The 17,471-nt window shown below is 39.8% G+C and overlaps 1 protein-coding gene across 1 annotated transcript; it reads left to right on the top strand.

Moving 5' to 3' along the window:
- Positions 1 to 2,399: 2,399 nt before the first annotated feature.
- Positions 2,400 to 17,092, top strand: LOC140236238 (amino acid transporter heavy chain SLC3A1-like). Its single transcript, XM_072316205.1, has 10 exons — positions 2,400 to 2,948; positions 6,698 to 6,883; positions 9,145 to 9,290; positions 10,074 to 10,199; positions 10,583 to 10,855; positions 11,423 to 11,532; positions 12,166 to 12,370; positions 12,685 to 12,852; positions 13,443 to 13,556; positions 16,026 to 17,092. The coding sequence occupies exons 1-10, from the start codon at positions 2,561 to 2,563 to the stop codon at positions 16,383 to 16,385; spliced, it is 2,076 nt and encodes a 691-aa protein (XP_072172306.1). The 5' UTR covers positions 2,400 to 2,560; the 3' UTR covers positions 16,386 to 17,092.
- Positions 17,093 to 17,471: the final 379 nt, after the last annotated feature.

The following is a 17,471-nucleotide window of genomic DNA, read 5'->3' as shown; positions in this document are numbered from 1 at the left end:
CGGGTTTGTATCCAGGTACATTCACAAATTAATTAACCCCTCATCTCCCTGGACCCCCCCCCCCCAAAAAAAAAAAAAAAAAAAAATGCTGCACATGTGTAAATAACTTCATTCAAGTAAGGAAACCTTAGTACACATAATTAAGATACAAATGAATTATCAAAGAATCTTTTTAAATCAAAACGTTAACAACACGTATAAAGGTGAAGCTTTTTTTATAGATATAGGCCTAATTGACAACAAAACTTTCAACGCCATAGACATCTTTTGATGTTGAATATACTAATAGTTAAAGTGCTCAAAGTTATTTGTTCATTAATCTTGGATTAAGATATTGTACTTCTTTTAAAATAAAATCATTAGTAGGGCCTATTACTGTATATTATAGGCCTATACGTTAGCCAAAAAATGATGATAATAATAGATTTGAATCATAAGATTTGACTCTTTGCTCCTGGGACCATCCAAGGTTTCCATTATTATGTAGGAGACCATTAAAGTTGCAATCATTTCATGATTCTTGTATTATGACAGATCATACTGCTTCATGACTATTAGGCGGCTATGTATTACGAACAATCAAGAGAACTTGTGACTAGACAACTTGTTACTAGAATGGCCGGTCACAACATTGCTTTGCGTTGAATGCATTGAACAAACTTTCTCTATAATTATCATTACAATGAATTGTCAAAAACATGGGCTGGGATGTGCGGCAAACACCATTCATAATGGATTACAATGAATAATCATTACATCGCAGATGCTCATCGCAGCGAATTTTAGGGCGAACATACTTGTTACATGGAAAATGACCTCTTAACTCCTGCACGAGGTTGGATAATAATAATGATAATAGTAATAGTAATAATAATAATAATAATAATAATAATAATAATAATAATAATAATAATAATAATAATAATAATAATAATAATAATAATAATAATACTAATAATAATAATTATTATTATTATTATTATTATTATTATTATCATTATTATTATTATTAGTAGTATAGTAGTAGTAGCAGTAGTATAAAGAGACTCTTATAAAGCGCTCATTCTACCTAAAAAGATACTCATGGCGCTATAGAACAGAGTACATAATTTATCACGTTACAACAGTATCACAGAAGATAATAAGAACAATAAACAAACAAACAATATAGGTACACATATACATACAGGTAAACAATAAAATTGTCAATTTGAATTAAAAAGGTAGGTCTTGAGGTTCTTTTTAAAACCGTCAATAGAAGATGCTTGTCGAAGAGATTTTGGCAGGCTATTCCAAAGTTTTGGGCCCATGTATGAAAAAGCACGATCCCCCCAATTATGCTTGATTCGAGGTACCTGTAATTTTAGCTAGTTTGATGAACGGAGATTTCGTGGTGGTTGGTGAAGATGAAGAGTATTTTTTGAAAGTGACAGGGGCAAATTTGTGCAATGTACGGTAAACAAGAAGAAGAATCTTGAAGTTAATACGTTTTTCTACAGGGAGCCAGTGTAGGGACCGAAGTGAGCGATGAGAACGTTGCGGTGGTCGACACTCCCGTATCCACCTCGCCCCCCCCCCCCCAAAAAAAAAACACACACACAAAAAAAAACAAAAAACAAAACAAAACAAATTTAAAAGAAAATCCTTACCCCATGCCCTTATACCGTGCCAGTTCATTCCGTGCATGCGCACATGACACCCAAGTACGGTGCATCGTGAAAGTCAATCGGAATGAATGACGCAAGTTCATGCGACATTGGTTTAGCTCATTCTTCAAGGGGGTAGTGTCGACATCATATTTGCACTACCCGTGACAAGGCGGATCGAAAAAAGTGTTATGTGCAGAATTATTATTGATAATATCCAAATACACTATTTCAGTTACTCTTTTGGATTTCAATTTTAAGATTTAGAAAGAATTATGAAAAGTGAATAATTTCGCAGAGTGATTATACCCCGCCTCCAGCACTGGAACGGTCATCTTAAAAAATGACGTCATGAATTCTTCCAAGCTGCGTACTACGCGATATTTACAGAGTAGTCTATATTTTAAAACTGCTTGTCGACAATTTTGTAACAAATAACCTTACAACACCAAAATAATAAGCAAACTTAGAAAAAATGTAATATTGATATACAATTCATATGTAAAAATATGTTTTATTACACATATTTACTATAGTTCTGATAAAAGTAATGAATATTGACTGTTTTTATTTTCATTTCAATTGGGTAGAAAGACTAGCGGCATTCCATTTTTTTCTAATGAATGGATGACGGTACTGTGCGCGCGCGCGGGAGAGAGCGTATACCGGCGCTTCAGCTCGCCGACCCTAATTCTCGCGCTGAATGACACACCTGCTGGCATAGCGCATGCACACAACAACAACAGAGATTCGGCAGTTGTAAACATACCGACGTCGAAGCTCGACTACTACTATGCGCTAGCTCTCAACTTTAAACGGAGTTGATCAGCCCAGCTTGGTTGAAGCGCCTGTAGACGCCACTTTGGTTTCAAATTTCATTTTGTGACAAGCGAAGACTCATTATAAAAACCAAGATGGGGGATGACAGAAAGCCAGAATACGATTCCAAGTACGAAATGGCAGCCCAATCCGACCCGGATCGCGATCCAGAGAAGGGAGAAGAAGTCCGTTACGCTGGCGACGAGAAAGCTGCCGAGCAGAAAAAGATCCAAGAAGAATGGGGTGGCCTCAACAAGGAAGAACTGCTAAAGGTGGCGGATACACCCTTCTGGAACTGGACCCGCAACATCTTGCTGGTTCTTTTCTGGGTTGGATGGATCGTCATGCTTGTTGCTGCCATCATTATTGTCGTGAAAGTGCCTCGATGCCCCGAAGTCGAATGGTGGGAAAAGAGTGTGTTCTACCGTGTGTTGCCACAATCCTTCAAAGACAGTAATGGGGACGGATACGGTGATTTCAATGGTAAGTATTGAGTGGAATTACATTTTGTGAGATAATTTGTGAGAATCTAAAAACTTTCAGAGGTTCTAGTAATAGTATGAACACGTGCTGAAACAAGATCACGAGACTCGAGAGGGATCCGATCCCCTGTGTTAGATTTCTGTATTAATAACGGCCAGTATGAGTCCAGAAACCTTCTGAAGTAGTTAGTGTCTAAGATTAATAGAATTCATCTGTACGAGCAGGGGGGTGTTTCACAAAGCCGTTCTTAAAGTTAAGAAAGACTTATAAAGTGCGACTGGTGATCAGTTCTTGTTCTTGTGCTGAATTATTGAGATTCTGACATAGAGCTGTATTTACATATCGTATAATATCGTATGATAGAGCTCTATGGATTCTGATAAGTATAGCACACAAGAACTGGTCACCAGTCGCACTTATACAAGTCCTTCTTAACTTTTGTGAAACACCCCCCAGGCCTGTGTACGAGGATAGCTCTAGATTATCTACATTCTCCATATGTTTTTTGCCTTTTAACATGATGCAACTCGGGCTTGTGCCGCGTGGCGGCGGCGTGGCCATGTACCGCGCCGGTAAACACAGAGCGGAGGTGTGTGTGTTCGTAAAAAAGAAACCCCGTGTTCACGCCACCTTGTTCCCCGCCATATGCATGCCTGAATACTACACCCGACACAACAAAAGGGCATGGAATGTGTGTGTGTGTACGTGTGTATGGCGTGTGTATGGCGCGTCTCCTACGGCAATGCATACTCCGTAACCTTATTCTGAACTCGTGGAATTGCTCTGCCCGAAACCGGCTGGAACCAGTTTCCAAGCGATTGATTCGCCGGTACACGCGCGAAGTCTCTCATACGCCGGTTTGCCTTCGTACGACTTTACGCGGACCCAGGAGCGATCGAGACTTGGCAATCTGCCCATTCATCTTTAGTGGGCGTGTCGCGTCGACATGGATGGCCGAACCTGCGTTACACTGTATAGTTAATGCCGTGACTACACAGTACTAGGGACTTCTATAAGGTGTAGGTCCTACACGTACAAAAGAACATTTCCCACTTTTGATCAGATATTCAACAGGGCTGCTAACTCTCACTCAATGAGAGTGAGACTCACTCATTTTGGTCCTTTCTCACTCTAAAACTTTATTTCATTTGCATGCACTTCTATTGATCTCACTCATTTTGACTCCTAAATTATCATAGCAAGTATGGGAGTCTCACTCTCAACTAGTTTCCAATGTTGGCAGCCCTGTATTCAATACTGACATTGACATGAGCAGTAGCTGAATAGTGTACAAGTTACTTGTACACTATAGTGTACAATGTGCTTGTAAATATCTGTAAATAAATTGTATTATTTTTCGTAATCTCCGTTTTTCGTTAATATGAGATCCCACTTGCACGCATAGAAGAAGAAGTTTGTTTGAGGTAATTTAAAAATGATGATTGATAGCATAAATCAGTTTCATGAATTCAACATTTCAAGCAGCTAGGTTTTCAGATTTTGCTCTATTTTTAACCCTCTGTTGCACAGGGGTCAATTAGTGTGTATGGGAGTGTATGGTTATTAAACACCCAGACAATGGTCCTATATAAAGCAATGGCCACAGTTTGAATTCTTTATTACTGTTCATGAGAAATTCCTCTATCACAGCACAGCTACTCTATTCATCCAAAAATGTAGAGTATGCAAGCATTTGAAAACATGCTTATTTATTTTCATTTTTTCAAGTGTATGCAGATTACCCTTTAGCAGTGCCTAGGGCAATCCATCATAAATTATTTATAAAGTCATTTAAAGAATTCCTGTGCCTGGGAGCAAGAATCCAGAAGCCTAGTCAACAGAGCTCTGAAAAGGTGGTATTTGTGGTAAACATGTCATTCATTGTAAGCACACACACTACACATCATTGGTTCTTGTGTAAAGTTCAATTTTGTACAGAGGGTTCAAATTTGACCAAAATCTGGAACAACTTTATAAAATTAATCATGGATTTTACAAAACTGATTCATGCTCTCATATTCAAATTAATACCTCCAACAAAACTGCACACTATTCAGCTATTTGTTAGTCATATCAATGAAAATGTTATCTGATCTATAGTTTTCAAACTAAAAGTGGGAAATGTTTTTTTGTAACACTTAGTACATGCAGGGCCTAGCTACAGTATGTGATGAAGAGTCAACAGCGATCGATAAGGTGTCTGTACATGTAGTTTCTAGGCCTATTAGATCTAGATCTAGAGTACAGTGTACATCAATCAGCCATATTTATTCCACTGTTATAGTCAGTTGAATTGAGATTTGCCTTGTAGAGTTCTTTCAAAAGTAAAAAAAAAAAAAATATATATATATATATATATATATATTGGTCCTAACATCAGTAACGAGGACATAACAATTAAAATAGATTAGGACTATGACTCTACAACTTCCCCACTTTCCCAATAGTTTATACTACAGTTTTTCTTTTTTTTTTTAGTTAGTTATATATTTATCATGTTGAAAATGCTTGGCTCTGAAATCATCCTCAAACTCTCAAAAAATCCTCTTTGTGAAATTTATTCAGAATCGATAAAGCAAATTGAAAAGATAGAAAAGAAGTTATAAGAAGTATTACTGACAAAAAAAAAACCAACAAAACAAAACAAGTTTATCTCACCTGCTTTCATACTTCCATGCATGCCCCCTTTCAATATTGTGTTATAATCAAACCCAATAGTTCAAATTACCTGAGCCCGTTTTATCAAAACAAAAGATGTAATCGATTATAGATTTCCTTACCACACATGCTGCCATAGACGTACCATAGAAATCAACAATCAATTATAATCTTCATAAAAACAGGGCCCTGGCAATCTCTTGCTTTGATGTTTGTGTCCCACCATATAGTTTTAGTACTACACACCATGAAAGATGAACTACTGATTTTTGCTGCTTGATCTGTCTTACTAACAAATGAAAAATGTGGGTGACCATAGAATCTTTGACATTTGAAAGATACATTATGTAGGCCCTACCTGTTTAATGACAGATATTTCCCTATCTTACCATCACATGTGACAGGTACATGTACATACATGTACATGTATGTACGTACATGTAGGTCTACTGTACATGTACGTCTATAGCATACAGTAACCTTGCATGCTTGATGTGCTGTGTAATATACATGTAGACAAGTCTTGAGATGGTCTGACATTTTTTACAGCTGCAAAAACTTTTTTCTTTTTGCATTCTCCTCTTTCTCCTTCCCCTCTTCCTTCTTTAACCCCTCCCTCTTCCCTTCCCCTCCTCCCTCCCTCTCTTCCTCCCTCCGCCTCCTCCTCCTCCTTCTCTTCCTCCCCTCCTCTTCCTCCTCGCCATCCTCCTCTTCCTCCTCCTCCTCCTTCCCTCCCTCCTCTTTCCCCTCCTCCATCCTTCACCTTCTCCTCTTCTCTCATCTCTCCTCCCCTCCCTCCTCCCCTCCCTCATCACTCCTCCTCCTCTTCCTCCTCCTTCCCTCCTCTTTCCCCTCCTCCATCCTTCACCCCCTCCTCTTCTTCTTCCTCCTCCTCCTCCTCCCCTCCTCTTCCTCCTCCTCTTCCTCTTCCTCCTCCTCTTCCTCCTCCTCCTCTTCCTCCTCCTCCTCTTCCTCCTCCTCTTCCTCTTCCTCTTCCTCCTCCTCTTCCTCCTCCTCTTCCTCCTCCTCTTCCTCCTTCTCCTCCTTCCCTCCCTCCTCTTTCTCCTCCTCCTCCTCCTCCTCCTTTCCAGGCCTGGCCAAGAAACTGGACTACATCAAGGGCATCGGAGCCGATGTTCTCCTCCTCTCCTCCATCTATGAACAGAGTGATCCCAACATGGATCTGGGGCAAGAAATCATCAACTTCACTAATGTGGACAGCACTCTGGGAACCTTAGATGACTTTGACAAATTGGTCACAGCTGCCACAGAGAAAGGTATATGCACATGTGCAGTCGTCATGGTTTTCTTTTACTTTCATGTGTTTTCCTCACAATTAGGGAGTGATCATGGGTTCTAGACAACATTCCTACTTAGACCCACCTTCTCTGAATCAAATCCAAAATAGCAGCTGAGAAAATCCTTGGACTCACATGGATGTTGACTTCATCAAGAGACTTTCCAAACACATGTTTATATTCTGTCCATCTAGGGTAGTAGAACTTCTCTTCAATCTAGCCAATCTATCGACTTTATGGGGGTCGACTCAGATGATTTTGACTGTTCTTCTGTTCCCACTCATTCATGTGCATCCTTTCTTGTGTTTCAGATCAATAACTTTTTTTTATTTATTTATTTTTTTTTACATTTAGGCCTCACAACTGGCATGTTGTTTGTTATACATGTACAAGTATACACTATGCTACCATTCTATCTTGTGTGTTTTGCTTTTTTTTTTTTTTTTTACAGGGTTAGGGCATGACATGTGTTTATCAAGGAGAAAAAGGGCATTCACTTCATTGTAACATAGCATTAGACATTTGGAATTTTGGGGTTTTTTTTATTTCAATAAGACATTTGGAATTTTTTGGGGTTATTTTATTTCATGATTTTATTTAATATTATTATCTTTAATTATTATTATTTATTAAGTATTGTCTTCTCAAGATAAATTGCACTTATAAACAATAGTATCAGTCTTTAAAATATAGTCTGGCTGAAGGCAGTTCTGGAAATTGGATTCAATGCAGTTAAGTACTGTGGTTGAAGGGGGAGCAGTGCCTACCCTTTTTAATTCCTTTGAACCTGTTATTGACATATTAAACTGTTTGTGTTTAAACTTGATAACACAGTTGCATTGTGCATGGTGATAAGAGATTGTGGAAGGCTGTATTTGTTTAACCCATGGGCCCTACCCATTTATGTAAAACAGACAATGGAACAAAGCGCAGAAGAACAAAAAGCACTCATGCCAAAAACCATCTGGATAAGTTCCTCCATCTGTTGTTTTAGTAGCCCATTATCTGCTTCCTTTGGCCTCCAACTAAACTCACCCAGCTTTAGGAAAAGGGTTATGGAGACCACTTTGACAGTATGACTCCCCATGGTGTAGACTTTCATTATTTTGGGGGGCAGAGTTCGGCATTGTGTGTGCCTCTCTCCAGGCAACTGATACCGGGAAATATTTGCATACAATGCCCGTAATGGAATCAGGAGAATTTCAGGCACTTCACTCCTGCTGTACCCGATGAAGATTTACTGTGAAAGTTGATGAAACATGACAAGACTGTCCGCTGTAGTTACAGCCGTATGACTTATCTACTACTTGGGGAGGATCATGATATTGTTTTGTCTTTATGTTTTTGTGTAGCTTGGAAACCACCACAATATATATATATCTATATGTATATATAAATGAAATATAACAATCTTGTTAAGAATTTGTCAATTTGCTACTGTGGTAAACTCACACAGTGCGGATATTCGGGGATGATGTCATTTGCTGGCCTCGTAGAGCAGAAGAAGGTCGTTAATCGAATCAGCATTGCCCCTTTGTCTTCCCATTCCCATTTCCTGACATTATGGGAACGAACATGTAGCTTAGCAGCAGGGAGGCTCAGCAGATAACGCTGCTTAACGAGATTAGTGCACAAAGGTCACGGAAATGCAGCGAGACCTTCTGCAGTCCAGAAATATAATCACTTGCAACCTTCATACGACTGATATGATTTGAAATGTAGATAATCAACGTTGTCATTTCCATGTAGCTGTAATTTGCATTGTGCTTGCACATACTGGAAAATTAAAATTCAATGAAAAAAGAAATGATAATACAGTGAGCATGTATCTTGGCAGCAAAATGTTATTTTCGAAAGCTGCATGAGAGCAATAAAAAAAAAAATGATTTAAAAGAAATATTCAGCGGTCACCACTAACAGCATTTGACACTGTCTGCCATTGCCAGTAGATCAAATTACATGCAACTTTCTCAGTCTCTGGGAATATTTCATTACCATGCTGATGGAAATCCAACAAACATCTTGACAATATGAGTCTTTGAATTTGCGCTGCCTTGGCATTCACAAAAGTACATGTAATCTAACTTTATATTCCATGCAGACTGTTAAAAAGCAGGAACATAGCAGGCCAAAAGGAACAGCATGAGTCTATATGGTAGCGTAGTAAGTGGAATTTAATTTAATCGCCCCGAGAGCAATTGTTTCAATTCTGTCAATTCGATGTTCTATTTTTCCCACAGAACTGAAGGTCGTGCTGGAGTTTGTGCCCAACCACTCCAGCAACAAGCACCCGTGGTTCTTGAAAAGCCAGAACAAGACGGGCAACTACAGCGACTACTACATCTGGAAAGACTGCGGAGACGGTACCAACCCACCAAACGAATGGGTATGTCTTGGGAGCGTACAATTGAAAATGTCCTGGTGTGTTCTTTTTTTATATTTATTTTATTTTATATTTATTAAAGTAGGGCATTGGGGAAGGCAATTGGGTTGGCACAGAGGGTGCTCAGTCATAGCACAGGGGCAAATCAGAACTGGGAAATATGTGTAGTGCATAGCTCTTTCTCGAACCTTGAATGGATAACCCACGCATAAAGAAATATGTGGGGGGTGGTGACAGTGAAGTCAGCGCCTTCTAGTACACTATAAAATGCAGTAGAGTAATAGGGGTGGTGTGCTGGGAATGACAAGATATGCGTATGAAACAAAACAAAGTGCAAACTGGAAGTGATGTTCATGTAGTGTGCATGTAAAAATTAGTTCTCTTAATGCTACGGCCATTCTTGATCCGACCATAGAAGGCATCTTTCCAATAGCCTGATAAAGCAGCTTGCACAGTGCCACCATCTTTATTATGTATTACTACTTGTATGACATTAGCAAATGACTGAGGTTTTAAAAAATATGCAACTACCATATCTTGTGTATGGTCAGTCACATCTGTCTAACTGTTCAGCTGAGAAAGTAAGTCATGCAAGAGTACTTAATTGTAGCAATGTAGTTATAATTTCACATCAGCCGTGCTATGTCGTTTAATAATGCAGTACCGGTAGTCATAATTGCTAAAAAGTGACTTGGTTTAGTTCGTTGGGTGTTAGAATGCACTTTAATGGATTCTCTCCTTCCCCACCCCACCCCCAACTTTTTTTCTCCATCACCCCACATACAGCTGAACAAGTATGGTGACTCTGCATGGACCTATGACTCAGTGAGGGGGCAGTGCTATTACCACTATCTCCATTCTTCCCAGCCTGACCTCAACTACAACAATGCCAACGTCGCACTTGCCATCACGGTAAGTAAAGCTGTTCCATGCTGGTGACAGTTCACTTCGCTTATTTGTCAGCTCTTCCAATCATAAATTTTCTTTTGTAGATATGTGTCAGATGTCAAGGCAACATTTGCTAAGCTCTAGCTCTCAGTTAAAAAGAAACATTATTGTGACTATATATAGGAGTAAATACTATTTTGTATTTAGCTCACCAGCTAACATTATAGAACTCCAAACGTGCAAGCACTTACGTTATACAAACCACGCTGTATGATTGATACTTCTACCTCCAATCAGTTGGAACTTCACATTTTGAACATGATGCAAAGAACAGATGTGTGCATTGATCATTCTTCCGTGATAGCTGCTTTCATTCTGAAGATGCACTTCTCACACAAATTTCACAGGAGGCAATCGACTTCTGGCTGAGACGTGAAATAGACGGGATGGTCTTCGACGGAGTGGACTACATCTTTGAGACTGACGATGCTACCGCCGTTGTGACTCGTCGCCGTCGCCAGGTCAATGACACCACTGCCTCCAGCAGCCCAGAGCCCAGTTCGGAGCCTTCTACAGAGCCAACACCCAGTGTAGAACCTAGTGCAGAACCTAGCTCAGAACCTAGTGCAGAACCTACCCCAGAGCCAACGCCCAGCAATCCTGGAGAATCCATGTCTCCGGTAAGTGCATCCATTCATTCATCGAAAAGTGCATAGGGTGAAAAGGGTGCATAACCCAGTGAAGTGGTCTCTCACTGGTCTAACCTCACATCAAATTGGATCTCATGGAAGACCAGCTCTGCAGCTAAATATGGCTTATCCATTCATCTTCTCAGATGGAAAAATGAAACAAACATACACGTGGAAACAATGTTTTGGCAGTCTGCTTTGAATTGTTGAGATGCAGTAAAACAAAAATGTGTGCTTCATCACAAAGATCTCATGAAGTGTTTTTTAAATGGTCTGCCTTTGGTGAGAAGTCATTTTACATGTATCCGTCTGGTGCTATTTGCAAATTTAAAAGCACACAAAAACAGTAACTGTACTGATCCTGACGTGAACGTGATGTGCCCGCATACATTTCTCCATTCAGTGTTGTGCTCCATGATCACAAATTGAACCGCTCACGAAATTGTCAGGAAGTTCTGCTAATACAAATTTTTTTCATTTTGCTGCTTAAAAGAAAAAGAATGGCAAAAAAGACGGACCAAATAATGATCATGTTGGATTTCCTTCTCTTTATCTCAGCAATACTCGTGTGTCGGAAGTGGCTGCTCATCAGACCAGGACAGACTGCACATGCTTCTGCGCAGCTGGAGAGATACCTTCAATGACAACAGCTACCTTGGAAAATACAGGTACGGCATAGCTGGCTGCCTTTCCAGCAGTCTGTTTTTGTGTGTCTATGTGTGTGTTTCTTTGTCTGTTTCACGTGCCCCCCCACACACACACACACACACAGACTGACAGACAGAAAGCATTATGGAAGGGGGTCAACAAAACCATGTTCTTTGTGAAATTCATCACATTTTTGTGGTTTGGTGTTAATATTTTATGTACGTGCCTTAAAAGATGTTGAGGCATTGCTATTATGATGTTTCTCCATGAGGTAAGAAAAAAAAAAAACTCTTTCTTTCGAGTCATTTCATGTTCAAAGATAATTATTTTGGTTGCAGAGTATTCAGAAGCCCCCTTGCTTGTTCAGTTTTTCAGTTTGTAACTGCCTTGAATTTGCAAGCAATTTTAGCAGATGGAAGTTTCTCTTTGGCTTCAGGTTGGCGATATTCTTTATCGGAAATTTGTTTGTAATTCTGTGCGGAATTCATGATTTTAATCCGAAACAAGTCAGGCTTTTATGGCTATGATAAATCGAGGGGGTTGGGGGCTGATTCGGGCTGAAGGTCAACATATGTCCGCAGTAGAAGTGAAAAATTTTTGATGTCTCTTTCCTGTTGTTAATCCCATATTTCTGTGTGTGGTCCCATCCGCAGGGTCCTGGTAACGGTCACCGAGCAAGAACCCAGCAACGCAGTCCTTCAGTACGGCAACGGCTCCCGTGAGGCAGACCTGGTCATGACCAGTGGCTTTGCCAAGTCCATTGATGGCCCTCCCACCGGCGAGTCGGTCCAAAGAGCTGTTGCCAAGTGGTTGGAGGCCAAAGAAGAGGCTTTTGAAAACCGATGGAACATCTGGATGGTAAGTGTATGCTGTGCTGGTTTTTTGAGCACTAGGGGAGTATCAACGCAATATTCTCGGGGGTGTGAACTAGAGCAAGTAAAGATTTGAAAAACAAAAAAAAGAGAGAAAAAAGTCCCAGCTTGCTATCACAGGAAACCTTTCCAAATGATTCCTCAAAGAGAGAGGCGGGTTGGAAAACATGAAAGCTTAAAAAAGCACCTCATATGTTGCATTTCATTGGAGCAAATGTGATAAAAGTATTGAAGAAATGAAGAAGAAACAACTAAACAAACAAAGGAGTGTTCTTTCCACTTGGTTCTTTCCCTCCTTAGACTGGAGATGAGGATATGTCCCGTGTTGCTACCCGTGCCGGCGAGAAGTTTGCCCGTCTGCTGAACTTTGTCCTCCTGACCCTGCCAGGCACCCCTGTGACGTACTACGGTGAAGAGCTGGGAACCCCAGACCTGACCCTCAGCGGCTCAGAGGCGTCACTAGATACGGTAAGATATCTGCCATCAATCTGTGCATGATCTGTGCATGCATCTCAAAAGACTGGAAATCAATTAGTGTGTGTGTGTTGTGTTATGTTTTGTTCTGTTTTGTTTTGTTTTGTTTTGTTTTGTATGGTTTATGAGCATAGGAGTATGTTAGTTTGAATGAAGGGGAATATACTTCAAATCTTTGATGTAGTAGTATCAGGACATGTGATTAAAGTTTCACAAAAATCAGACAATGTGTCAATAAATTATGAGTTTTGATCCTACACAGAGACATATAAATTTTTTTGCATATTTTTTGTTTTATGTTTTCACTGCTGTGACACACAGCACAAAATTTGGGCCATGTATGGCTTGACATACTCCTTCCAGCATTCAAGCAACTTATGATGGTAGATATTTATTGTGATTTATCACTTTCTGAGCCGGGCAAATTCTGTTTTGGATGGCTGTACTCGCATTCTTGTTAGCCAGGTTTTAGTAGTTGTTTTTTTTTTTTTTTTTTTTTAGTTTGTGTTTGTTTCTGCCCTCAATTCGAATCCAATATCGGGTAATCTTACACCTTCTCTTACATCTCCTTCCACCGGTATCAGGCATCAAGTTACCCGCAACGTGGCCCTATGTACTGGGCCAACACCCCCACTGGAAACTTCACTAATGGCACAGCCTGGTTGCCATTACCCTCGGACCAGATGTACAGTGTTGAGGTAGGTTCCAAGTGACCGCCTTCGTTTTTCTCCAATGATTTTTGTCGACACTGTTAGGCAGTGATTTTACCTGCTTGACGTTTGGTGATATGTAATTTTGCTTTACTGAAAGCATATTAATGAAGAGTATTGTTTGCTTTATTTCATCATGTGTCGTTAAATACACTGTCCCGATATCTATGTCAGTTGCTGTTGTTCCTGCAGCGAGTTGTGTTTTAAGAAAGTCCTCGGGACCAGCAGTTTTCTTTCATTGTATCAATATTTTTTATAACCAAAGGAAATTTTTCACCATGATGATTTTTGGACGTGAAATTTTACTTTGATGTAACAAATTTCATGATAACCATGTTCATTGGAAGAGGAATGGCCCATAGTGCATTGCAGGGCTCGACACCAATTTATTTGTCTGGTGGCTTGTTCATGGCACTTAAACTTTTACATTTGAAGTGGTGATGACACCAAAAAAGATGTAGTGGCTCCATCAAAGCAAAATTAACAATCCATTTTGAGTCTTAGATGCCCGATTTGGCCACCATAAGAGAAATTTGGTACCACGACACCAATCTTTAAAGGCCCCAGACCATCAAGAGAAAAATTCGGTAGCACAACACCAATCTTTAGTGGCCCCAGGCCACCACTGGTTTTGAGCCCTTCATTGTCCTGTACGTGCGAGATTACTGCTGCAGAGTGTGTGCAATTCTCCCTATCGCATGTAGCTCTCCGAATCTGAACTCGTGTGGCGCTCTTAATTTTTATGCCTCCGCCACGAAGTGGTGCCGGAGGCATTATGTTTTCGGGTTGTCCGTCCGTCTGTCCTTCCGTCCGTCCGTAATGAATTTTGTGGACAAGGTAACTACCAAAACCCGTTGAGGTATCCTAATGAAACTTGGCATGTATGTGTATTAGGGGGTGAAGTTGTGCCTATCAACTTTTGGGTGCACATGCTCAAGGTCAAAAGGTCAAGGTCAAATACATAAAATTTCACTATTTCCACCATATCTATTGAATGCCTGAAGATATTTTCTTGAAACGTAGTGTATACATGTATTACCCAATTAAGATTCTCTGGTGAAAGTTTGGGTCATGAGGTCAAAGGTCAAAAGGTCAGGGTCAAATACATAGAATTTCACTATTTCTACCATATCTATTGAATGCCTGAAGATATTTTCTTGAAACTTAGTGTATACATGTATTACCCAATTAAGATTCTCTGGTGAAAGTTTGGGTCATGAAGTCAAAGGTCAAAGGTCAAAAGGTCAAGTAAAAATATTAAAACTTTTTTTTTTCTCCATACCTTGGAAAATTGTTCAAGGTATCTTCATGGAACATAGTATATACATATACTGAGTGGAAGTGATTATCTAGAGAATGTAGGGTTCATGGGGTCAAAGGTCAGGGGTCAAAGGTCAAGTGCAACACTTCAAAATTTTACTATTTCCCTCCTATCATGCGATGCCAGCAGGGTTATTTTTTTTTACACTTGGTGTATGCATACATGTGTAACCTAATAGAAATTCTCTGGAAAGTTTTTTTTTTTCTTCTTTTTTTACCTCAAAGGTCAAAGATCAAGTGAAAGTGCTGAACTAACTTTTTCCTCCATATCTCGGAAGTGGCTCAAGTTATCTTGAAACTTAGTACATATTATGCATGTTCTACCTGAAAGTGATTATCTTACGAATTTTAGGGTCAAGGGCCAGATGAAAATGGTAACAATTTACTATTCAATTCAGAAATTGCACTTTTTCTCCACACCTGTACCTTGAAAATAACTCAATGCCTAAATGTATGAATGGGTCAAAGTCGAGTTAAAGTCCTTAAATCCCTAGATACATGCTCTCCTATTCATCCAATTAAACCTAGGTCAAGGAAGGTGAACATTCAACACATTTGTGACAAACTTGTCATTTCAATATTTTGCCAATTTTGTGAAAATGTAATCACACATTGTCCACATGTACTATCTAGACCTATTGGGAAAATCATGCATTATGGCGGAGGCATACCAGTCGCCAAAGCGACATTTCTAGTTTTAACCTGTAATTCGTGGAATATAAACTTCAAGTTAAATGCTGGATGTGTAAGTGTACACTTTTATGCACATTGAATGCTGAAGTACTAGTATTCACAGTCTTATAATCTGTCAAATAATAGAGTTATTTTCTAATTAGTAACTTTACATTTGATGAATGGGATTCTACTTTGAAGCGGCCCAATGCTGGGACGATGATGCAAAACAACAAAATTATGGAAAATATCCATAGCCGAAGGACGTGATGTGGGAAAACCGCAAAACCGAAAGTGTACATCCCAAGAGTGTTCTATCAGATATCGGTATTGCGAGGTGATATCGCTTGATATTGGCTATATGTGATAGGGAGAATTGAAGTTAAAAACAAAAAGTGAGAATATTGCAGCCATACATGTGCAAATGAGTGAGATGAAGACAATGTCCACTTTCATCTCTCACAGACACAAGACAAGGAGAAGGAAGAGGGAGTGAAAATGTCCTCTCTCGCCGTCTACAAAAAGCTGGCTGAAATCCACAAAGAGCCTTCCATGACGGCCGGGGATTACGACATGATGCACGTCTCGGAGTCCGTGTACGCGTACCGCCGCCAGTTCCCCGAATGGCCAGGCTACCTGGTCGTGGCCAACTTTGGCGCGTCGGAAGCCGCTATAGACTTTGAGATGATGGCGGGCGAGAAATCCATCACTCACGGGAGGGTCCTACTACGTAGTTCCGGCTCGACGGTGGACAGCGACAGCAAGACAGTTGAGCTGTCCAGTGTAAAGATCCCATCAGGAGAGGGCGTCCTTATAGAAATATAAAAAGATCTTTGCAGATGCCATGTTTATTTATTCATTTATTTCTATTTTTGTGCCTGCAAAATGTCTACTCTTAGTGGAATGTTTTAGGTTTGTCTTTTTTTTCCCAGTAAAGCTTTAAATGGAACTGGAAAGCCTTAAATTCCACTTTGATGTGGCCTTTGTTTGATTAAAAAAAGAAGAAAAACTGGCAAGAGAATGTCAGAGAAGGCAAGAGGATAGGATGGGGAGAAAAATAATTACACCACTGTAAGAGAAGTCAGCAAACAGTGTAGCTTCTGATCCTCTTGATTAGACCTTACAAGCTTCTGAGATTAGCATAGAAAAATACTGAGGGTTTTCTACACGACTCCACAGAATGAGGTCATGTAAAAAAGAGGATGTGAATTACACTCTCGAGTTTATATCACGTTTTTTCTGTTCTGTGGCATAGAGCTCAAACTTTGTCTTAGATAGAGGTGACATTCTGCACTGCACCCACCCCCTGTCAAAATTGTTCTCGTTCCTGGCAATTCACATATTGGTGTTGGGGATAATTTTCTTAGATGCTCGTTAACTGGTCCCGTCTTTGGTTAAGATAAGTAGAGCCCATTGAGAGATAGGAACAAAATGTGTGTGTGGAAATTAATTGTTTGTAGCCCCAAATGTGTATGAGTTGTTTGACATGTATTTAAAACATTCAAGTAAAAAGACCCCTGAAGTTGACTTAATCAGAATGTATCATCGACTTCCTTTTTGTGTGTGTGTGTTTATTGATTTGCCTCTGAGAGTGGATAGTGAAATTTGTAGAGTTTTGTGTTTGTGTGTTGTGTTTGTGTGTGTGTGTGCGTGTATTTTTATCATGATGCATCTTGCACGGATTTCCTGTTGCCATCACGAGTGTATGTACTGTGTATTGGTGTGAAAGTACAGGTCGAAAGTCTTACCAAGTCCTCTTCTCTTAAATATTCTATTGATTTTATTACCTCAAAGTCAAATTTTTTTGCAAGTAGAAGCTATTCCTTCAGTCCAAATAGATTTCCACATAGGTAAGGTTGACAGAATGTTTCTGAATGTGTTTGCTAGTAATGTGTGTGTGTGTCCCTGTGT

Source organism: Diadema setosum, chromosome 1, assembly GCF_964275005.1.
Source record: "Diadema setosum chromosome 1, eeDiaSeto1, whole genome shotgun sequence".
In the NCBI taxonomy this organism is placed as follows: Eukaryota; Metazoa; Echinodermata; class Echinoidea; order Diadematoida; family Diadematidae; genus Diadema; species Diadema setosum.
Note: the sequence above shows the minus strand (reverse complement) of the source record. Positions and strands in the feature narration are given on the sequence as shown.

Bases quoted from the DNA above. Each gene is read 5' to 3' on its own strand.
- LOC140236238 (XM_072316205.1), top strand. From the start codon at position 2,561: ATGGGGGATGACAGAAAGCCAGAATACGATTCCAAGTACGAAATGGCA. The intron at 12,371-12,684 runs GTAAGTGTATGC...TTCCCTCCTTAG, and splicing joins ACCGATGGAACATCTGGATG to ACTGGAGATGAGGATATGTC. The intron at 13,557-16,025 runs GTAGGTTCCAAG...CATCTCTCACAG, and splicing joins ACCAGATGTACAGTGTTGAG to ACACAAGACAAGGAGAAGGA.